Source organism: Crinia signifera, chromosome 1 (genome assembly GCF_055691185.1).
Source record: "Crinia signifera chromosome 1, ASM5569118v1, whole genome shotgun sequence".
Classification (NCBI taxonomy): domain Eukaryota; kingdom Metazoa; phylum Chordata; class Amphibia; order Anura; family Myobatrachidae; genus Crinia; species Crinia signifera.
In genome coordinates this window covers 94,462,237-94,471,743 of record NC_139217.1, presented here as the reverse complement: position 1 = coordinate 94,471,743, position 9,507 = coordinate 94,462,237, and the positions used below count along the sequence as shown (strand labels likewise).

General features: G+C 45.7%; 1 protein-coding gene across 1 annotated transcript; it reads right to left on the bottom strand.

The window, feature by feature from the left end:
- Window positions 1–1,738: 1,738 nt before the first annotated feature.
- On the bottom strand, window positions 1,739–2,401 carry LOC146026259 (claudin-24-like). Its single transcript, XM_083156773.1, has one exon. It carries the CDS (start codon window positions 2,399–2,401, stop codon window positions 1,739–1,741), a length of 663 nt encoding a protein of 220 aa, XP_083012899.1.
- Window positions 2,402–9,507: the final 7,106 nt, after the last annotated feature.

Below are 9,507 nucleotides of genomic sequence, written 5' to 3'. Positions count from 1 at the left end.
AAACATTCGATGGTGAGCACCAGGATTCAGACATTTTGGCTTGGCTGCAAATTCTCGGCTAGCCGTACACATCCATTTGCATGGCGGTATTTCACTATAGAGGGGCAGGGTCTACCTGTTCTCTGACCGCTACACATTCACACAGCAGCGATCCGGTATGAATTACCCTCTTAATGCTTCAATATGTCAGGAAGATATTACTTTATTATAGACCTCGTGACAGATTAGCATCCACAAATCCAATAATCTAAGAATAGAACCTTGTGGAACACGGGGAATTATACAAACTAGTAATATTCTTTTTCCCACTCGTTACCAATGATAAATGGTGCTGCGGCTAATCAGGTCCTGTCGACGTGCTTGAAAATTGGCGAGATAACCATTTATAACGAGTGATTTATAACGAGTTTCATGGCCATGTACTGAACCTAGATTCTTTCTTTGTTATATGTGAACCTCAGGAAATTAGAGAAAATTCTGTAAATATTCCACAAAAATGATGTTCCTCTCGCAAGGAGCCAGATGCACTAAGCTTCAAGAGATAAAATAGAGAGTGATAAACAACCAACCAATCAGCTCCTGCCTGACATTTTTCAAACACCGTCTGTGACATGGCAGGTAGGAGCTGATTGGCTGGCTGTTTATCACTCTCCATTTTATCACTTTTGAAGTTTAGTGCATCTGGCCCAAGATGAGAAACACTCCGGTGTCAAAACCAGCATCTGCGCTTCATGAGACAGGTGTGTGCAAGTACATTATGCCCTGAACTAGATGGATTATCAGGAGTCTATAAAGGGTTACACAAACAATGCTTTGTAATTTGGCCTCCCTGAAACACTGTCAGCTAGACACTTTCTCCCCTGTAGGTGACAATCCATTTCTCGGAAATGGATTAACATGGCTGTGCTGTAACATGTGTGATGGATATACAGTAATGAATGGATGACTGCTTCTAAATAATCCTTTTAATGTGCAATTGTTAGGGAGAAGTCATGCACTACTCTTGTCTGCTGCTATGTCCCATGATTTATGTCTGCAAACAACTGAAACGACTGAACTGCGAGTCCTGTCTACCATAGGGAAAACTATTGCTGCTACCACTAACTTATGTACTGCTTTGATTGCTGCTGCTAACTTACTGTACTTGCAGTATCGCACTATATCCTGATATTACATGAACGTTACACAATCAAGGTGAGCCCTACAGTAACAGTCAGCTACGCATGAAGGAAGACTACGAAACAAGCATAAAGGTATTGTAGTTCTTGAATTTAGTGTTCTGATTGGGAACATAGAATCTTCCGTAATGTATTAAGATTGACAAGTTAGGGCAGTGACATCATACTTAATGCCGCTGTATAAAATACTATACAAACAAAGTGCTTTGCCTTAAGACATGATAGTTAAGTTTTGTTTAGCTTAAGAAGTGACTTTCAGCTAAAATAATACTACAGTTATAACAACACATTTAGAAAACTGAAAACATGCATTATTCCTGGGATTTGTAATATTCACTTTCTAAACATCATACAATAGCATATTTATAAGATCTACTATACTAACTAATACAGATACATTAAGATGATTCCTCCATCCTTAAAGTGCTGGATGTGGGCATTCAAGCAGTTTCCATTGTAGTATAAATATATATGCAAGTATTTAAGTACTTGATCAATGTTCGTCCAGGTTCTCGTGGAGTATACAGTCATAACAGGGTATCTGCCAAGTTCCATGGTCTTCAGATGATCAGATCTGGGCATCTGCTTGTTAGAGAAGAAGGTTCATATATTTGTCTGAGTGTATTTTTATTGAAGCTCTGGACATTTGCCTTTTCCGACACTAGAAGCAAAGAGCAAAACAGCAATGATCCCCCAAAGATAAGGAAGAATGAGCCAAACCAGCACATGAACATAGCTTCTCCAAACTCCCACCTGGGGACAATTTCTGGGATTGATTCATCCCAAAATTCTTGGACTAAATCATAAGCCATCCAAGAGACTGGAACTAGTGTTATAATGCCTGAGGCCCAGAACAAAGTTCCTCCAAAAATGGTAAATTTTCTCTTAGCGTCCATTTCTCCAGTCTTTAAGCAATCCAAGCACATGACCGACACCAAGAGACCAACAATGCCCAAGCCGTCCGAGAGAAACATCAGGATTCTAGACATCCGGAGCTGAAATGGCAATGCCAGAAATGAATCAAAATCCTTGCACTCAGTAGGACCTTCATCTTGCACTATACAAGTCTGCCACAATCCCATGTTCCATATTTCCAGTTCATTCAGATCTAGGTTGAGATTCTTCCAGAGAGGCACAAAAGTGCTAACACAGGTAAGCACACATCCTAGCAATGCAAAAAACATTGCCCCATATTGCAGATGCATCCTGTAGATTGCAGCCATTTACTCTAGAGTCTATGTTGGCGAATGGTCGGAGAATGAGTAGGTGCTCAGTGACTGGTGTATTAGAGCAAAGTGATGTGTTTGTATTGTGCTTAGTGGTGTTAAATATAAGCTATTAAATGTCATTTAAATTCTTCGAAATGTATGCCTAGGTTTTAGTGAATGAGGTTCTCAGTTTCAGTTACTGGATTGGAGCCAATAAAGCACTACTGTCTTACAGACAAAGATGAACACTAAGGTGTGGGAGGGGCTTGCACGGAGCACATTCAGATTTGTAGCTATTTTTAACTCTGAATCGAAGTTTATAGCCCAGTACAGTGATTCTATTGATGAATTTCACAATATTTTGCTTTTCACTGGCAACTGCACAACATTAAATACAAAAAATGCTTTGTTTAAAGAGTAATACAGCTTTTATGGAAGCTAATTATAACACTATATGCTCTACATATTGAATAATATAGTAGTATACACATAATATATAGTAAGACATGCAATTATTATATAATTTCTGCAGAATGGATTAACACAGTTAAGGGGTTTACAAAGAATTTGCAGTACAAACATCACTTTTCAGAAATAAATTACAAATTTAAACATTACAGCAGAATTTATTTTAAAATTAGATTATTTTATTTTATAATATGGTTGTTGCATTAAAATGATAAAGCATATCATTAAAGAGTAATGTTAATGCATTTATCCTCTGTTGTCATTTATTCACTCAACTCAGGATTCTAAAAACCGATTCAGGGCTGGGCAATTGCGGCCCTCCAGATGTTGAGGAACTACAGATCCCAGCATGCCTTGCATCAATTTCAGCATGGCCACATAGCAAAACTAATGCAAAGCATCCTGGGATGTGTAGTTCCTCAACATCTGGAGGGCTGCAATTGCCCAGCCCTGGATTAGATGAATACATATACAACTTAAATTTCTACAAGAACTGTTTTGTTCCCCTTTGTTTCCAACTTTTATTGATTGCAGACCGGGCCGGTTGTAGATCATGGGAAGCCCAGGGAGCACACCCCCCCCCCCCCCCCCCCAAAAAAAAAAAAAGATAAGGCACTATCAAAAATGGGCATGGATCATTAGGTCGACAGTCATTACGTCGACCACTATTGGTTGACAGGAAGTACAGTAGGTTGACACATAAAAAAAAGTTGGCATGCAAAAGGTTGACCAAAAAAGTCAACATTAATCTTTTTTTAGTTTTTTTTTTTTCTTGTCTATGTCAACACAGGTCGTCATGGACCCCATATAAGTGTACCGCGCCCCCTCGCATAGCTTGCTGCACTCGCCATGCTTGGCGTGGCGGGCATGGCGAGTGCAGCAAGCTATGCAAGGGGGCACGGTAGCGGTACCTCGGTGGAGGGACTTTAGTACCCCCAATAATGGTGCGTTTGTGTGTTTATACAGTATGTGGTAGGGAATAAAGGGCCCAATTCAGACCTGCTCACTGGGCTGTGAGGTTTTTTTTTGCACATGAGGGGAAAACCATTCGAAATCACTCACCATCAAATGGTTTTCCCCTCTGTTTGCAGCCTAGGCTCACCCAGTGCTGGGAAGGCCGTGTGCAGAAGGAAGCCGCTGATGATGTCACCGGCTCTCCCTCCCAACGGCACTCCCCCAAAACGCTGTGCTAGTGCCCTCAAACAGCCGCAGGGTGTCAATCACCCTGAGCATGGACAGTGAAGGATAGTCTTCACTAGATCCATTCATACAGGCGAGCCGTCTGCACATGAGTGCAGAGTACCATGCGCATACGCTATTGTCCGATAATCGGCAGGGCTGCCAATTTACAGCACCGCGTATAGGTCTGAATCGGGCCCATAGATTGTAAGCTCCACTAGGGCAGGGACTGATGTGAATGCTTAAATATTCTCTGTAAAGTGCTGCAGAATATGTGTGCGCTATACACAGCGGTGTAGCTAGGTGCCATGGTGCCCGGAGCAAGGGCATGTTGCGCTATTTAGACACTGTAACGGAATCTGCTGCGCTATATAAGACACTGTAACGGAATCTGCTCCGCTATATAAGACCCTGTAATGGAATATGCTGCGCTATCTAAGACGCTGTAACGGAATCTGCTACGCTATATAAGGTGCTGTAACGGAATCTGCTGCGCTATATAAGGACCTGTAACGGAATCTGCTGCACTATATAAGACACTGTAACGGAATCTGCTGCGCTATATAAGACACTGTAACGGAATCTGCTACGCTATATAAAACACTGTAACGGAATCTTCTGCGCTATATAAGACCCTGTAATGGAATATGCTGCGCTATCTAAGACGCTGTAACGGAATCTGCTACGCTATATAAGGTGCTGTAACGGAATCTACTGCGCTATATAAGACACTGTAACGGAATCTGCTGCGCTATATAAGACACTGTAACGGAATCTGCTGCGCTATATAAGACACTGTAACGGAATCTGCTACGCTATATAAGGTGCTGTAACGGAATCTACTGCGCTATATAAGACACTGTAACGGAATCTGCTGCGCTATATAAGAGACTGTAACGGAATCTGCTGCGCTATATAAGAGACTGTAACGGAATCTGCTGCGCTATATATGACACTGTAACGGAATCTGCTGCGCTATATAAGACACTGTAACGGAATCTGCTACGCTATATAAGGTGCTGTAACGGAATCTACTGCGCTATATAAGACACTGTAACGGAATCTGCTGCGCTATATAAGACACTGTAACGGAATCTGCTGCGCTATATAAGACACTGTAACGGAATCTGCTAGGCTATATAAGGTGCTGTAACGGAATCTACTGCGCTATATAAGACACTGTAACGGAATCTGCTGCGCTATATAAAACACTGTAACGGAATCTGCTGCGCTATATAAGACGCTGTAACGGAATATGCTGCGCTATATAAGACGCTGTAACGGAATCTTCTGCGCTATATAAGACCCTGTAACGGAATATGCTGCGCTATATAAGACGCTGTAACGGAATCTGCTGCGCTATATAAGACACTATAACAGAATCTGCTGCGCTATATAAGACACTATAACGGAATCTGCTGCGCTATATAAGAAACTGTAACGGAATCTGCTGCGCTATATAAGACGCTGTAACGGAATCTTCTGCGCTATATAAGACCCTGTAACGGAATATGCTGCGCTATATAAGACGCTGTAACGGAATCTGCTGCGCTATATAAGACCCTGTAACGGAATCTGCTGCGCTATATAAGACCCTGTAACGGAATATGCTGCGCTATATAAGACGCTGTAACTGAATCTGCTGCGCTATATAAGACGCTGTAACGGAATCAGCTGCCCTATATAAGACCCTTTAACGGAATATGCTGCGCTATATAAGACGCTGTAACGGAATCTGCTGCGCTATATAAGACGCTGTAACGGAATCTGCTGCGCTATATAAGACGCTGTAACGGAATCTGCTGCGCTATATAAGACAATGTAACGGAATCTGCTGCGCTATATAAGACGCTGTAACTGAATCTGCTGCGCTATATAAGACAATGTAACGGAATCTGCTGCGCTATATGAGAAAATGGAATGGAATCTGCTGCGCTATATGACGCTGTAACGGAATCTGCTACGATCCGGCCCAGGAGGGGGGGGGGGTGGCCAGTAACTGAGGCGGCAGGCTGGCCAATGGAGTAGGACCTAAAGATCCTGCATAGACAACTGACATCCCCAACTCTAAATTACAAAATCTGCGGTGGGAAGGTATTGTGCTGTTGGCGACACTCACCAGCTGGAGCTCCGTGCAGATCTCTCAGCGCTGTTACAGCCCGGGACCCAGAAGCACGTGAAAAGTCCCCAGACGCGGCCTCCTGATCAGCGCTGCTTCCTCCAGCACTGTCGGTGGCGTGCGGAACCGCTATCCCACACTTCCTGGCCGTGTGGTGCTGCTGGAGGGCGCAGCGTGTATACATGGCGTGCCGCAGGCCGCCATGTCATTCCACGGCTGATGCGGGGGTGGGGGGGCTGCAAACCGGGTGAGCAGGGCAGGAGGCAGGAGCCGGCGAACGCTTTGCAGAGGGGGGGGCGGGCCGGTGGCGCCATTCGGCCAATCGGCGCCCGGAGCGTGAGCTCCATTGGTTCCGCCCTCCCTACGCCTCTGGCTATACAGTGGCGTAACTTCCCTTGTGTGCTGCGGAGACCCAGCGTGGAGGTGAGGAGACTCGGCGCGCAGCTTCATGGCACTTATGTGCGGTGTCTAGACCCGGCAGTGCAGAGACCCGAAAGGGAAGGAGAAGTAGCGTCATGAGGGAGGGAGGGGGTACCTGTATTCAAATTAAAAGGTTCACAGCGGCACCTTAAAGGAAGGGAGTAATGTAAGAAGCACACAGTGCCATCTGTACTGGTAGAGGCAGGGCCGGCGCCACCACTAGGCAGGTCTAGGCATTTATGCCTAGGGCGCCGGCCACTGGAGGGCGGTAATGAGCCGCCGAGGAGAGGTACCATAAAGGTACCATAGAAAGCTTGGACTTTAAGACAGGTAAGACAGTGTGCTTCTTCCCTCTCCCCTCCCCATCCCGCCCGTGATCAAAGCTGCATTCCCCCCTCCTCCCCGGACACGGTATCGCCCGCACACCCCCCCCCGGAGGGCGGGCACCTGCCGCAGCATCTCCCTGGACTAGGTAACGGCAGCGGTATCGCCGGCAAACCCCCCCCCCCCCCCGGAGAGCAGGCGCCCGCAAACACCCCCCCCCCCCCCCCGGCTTGCACCGGCCCTGGGTAGAGGTCTCCCTCTAACCTTAGCCCTGTCTCTCCCCAGTAACCTCTCTCTCTTGCTTGCCCTGTCTCTCACTGACACACTCTCTCCCCATCTCTTGCTGACACTCTCTCCCTTGCTCCCCTTTTTCTCTCTCCCTGATATCACTCCTACTCACCCCCTCCCTTTCTCTCTTGATCCCTCTCTTCTCTCTCTTTCACTCTCCCTCTTTTTCCATGAAGCCCCCTCCCCCTTTCTCCCCCCCCCCCCTAGTCCATTACTCTTTCTTCTACCGTCCCCCTCCAAAAATGGGCATTGTAGTGACAATGGGGGGGGATGCATGCCAAGATGTTGCTATTGGGCCCTCATCATTATTGTTACGCCTCTGGTGCTATATAAATATAACTGGTAATACATAAATTACATTTGTCATTCATCTGAGGAGCTACACCCTAGAGAGAGTGGGAGGCACCAAGCCCAGCCTCAGGTGACAGGAAATCCCAGTCTTTAGTTGTTTTATGTAGGAGCTGCGCCTAATGAGTGAGGAAACAAAGAAGTGTTTTGTCTATTGCCAGAAGGCTAAATTTGAGATTTCAGATATTTATTCAGATTCTGGGGTGGATAGCAACGATTTTTGTGGACAGGTGATTGTAGCATTAAGATTATGTAACGTTATAAAATGGAGATATCTGTTTGCAGGGCTAGCACAGTTGATGAAGCGATGTTACTAGAGCTTGTGAACTCACCTCCCAACAATAAGCCTCACACAGCCACAATTATACACACTACATTCACGCCAACTTATCTAAAATGACTACATGGACAACTGAATTGGTGTGAAATGGGTCAGCTTTTTATTTTAGGAGGGCAACCTGCTTGAAACTAGCTTTGATAAAATTAGCCCTCCTCTTACTTTGGAAGCCGGGAGAAGAACGGTTATAAAAGCATTATCATTAAATCAAAAATAGAATAAAAATCACTCAAAAATAAAAGTCAGCCCTGATGGCCAAGGATGGACCTGCTGCAACTTCTCTTTGACCATAAATTGACTTGCAAGGGTTTCCCTCCCAGAATGCCCCATGCCCTTTGGCATCACAAAGGACAGCTTTTATCGCAAGAGCTGTCCTTTGCCTTACTAATCGCATATGTTAGAGCATATGCGTTTAGTATCCATACGATTGTCGGTGGAGGGGGGCAAAATCTGGCGGCGGATGTTCGAACATCCCGCCCTCTGTGTGTGCAGCTACTTAGGTGCAGTCTAATAAGTTGGAAGGGTGCTGTCTCTGTTCTGGTGTCCAATTTGGCTTCCTGAAATATTATTAAATACATGATTCTAAAATAAATAGTTCCTCATACTTAACTACCCTCCAGAAATGGTCCGGGAGCATCCCAAAAAATGGGTCCCCCTCCCAGCCCCCCCGGAAGGGTGGGCAAGATTCCCACATTTAGCGGGGCCCACCCTGCATTAGCCCCAGCACCCCCTCCCTCTGCCAGTCAAATTGCATTATTTAGTACCACTTACTCCCAGAAGAGCCGCAAATAGCTTCACTTTCCGGCATTGGCATGGCTAAATGGGGACGGGGCTTAATGACAACAAGCCCCAACCCCCTGGAAAAGCTGCAGAGAGTCTCATCCCCGGGCTTCTCCTGGAGAGGAGACAATTTAGGTATGGCAGTACCAACCAATCGGCTGCCCCCCCCCCCATCGCTCCCATGTCACTTCCCCCTGCAACTTCCTTCCGATCTCCCGAGTGCCAAACGCTGACTAGGGCAGCAGCAGCAGGAAAGCAGCTACAGCCGCAGGGGTATTTTTGGGGCAAGAAAAAAGGTGTGCCATGCCCCAGAAAAGCCCACCACCAAAGGGATTATGGGCCCAATTCAGACCTGCTCACTATGCAGTGTATATTCACTGTCTAAAGAGCCGGGAAACGCCCACCCCAAGCAGGTATGGACATGCCTGCAGTGTAACGGGCCCCCTGTCCACCCATTAGTGAATGAATGCCCTGGCGAATGTGAAACTCGCCAAAGGCGTTCGCTCTGGGGGTTTGCACATTCTCATATACACGCATGTGCACAACCTCACCATCGGCTGGGGGAGTGAATTCGGACCACATTGAGCAGGTCTGAATCACCCCATAAATGTATTGCCATGCAGATGTCTAATCCATTTATTAAGGGCGTAATTATGAGTTAGGAATAAAGTAAGAAAGAGCGAATAACTGCACAAAGGCACATTGCACTGCAGGTGGGGCAGGTTCAAATTTGCACATTGATTTTGATTTGGCGTTTCCCAAGCTCAAATGTAAATTGCAGTATAATAAAGCTGTCCAGAATTTGAGGGTCACTTGCAAAAGCAGCCAGTATTTACCTTGCATGGAAAAATAAATATA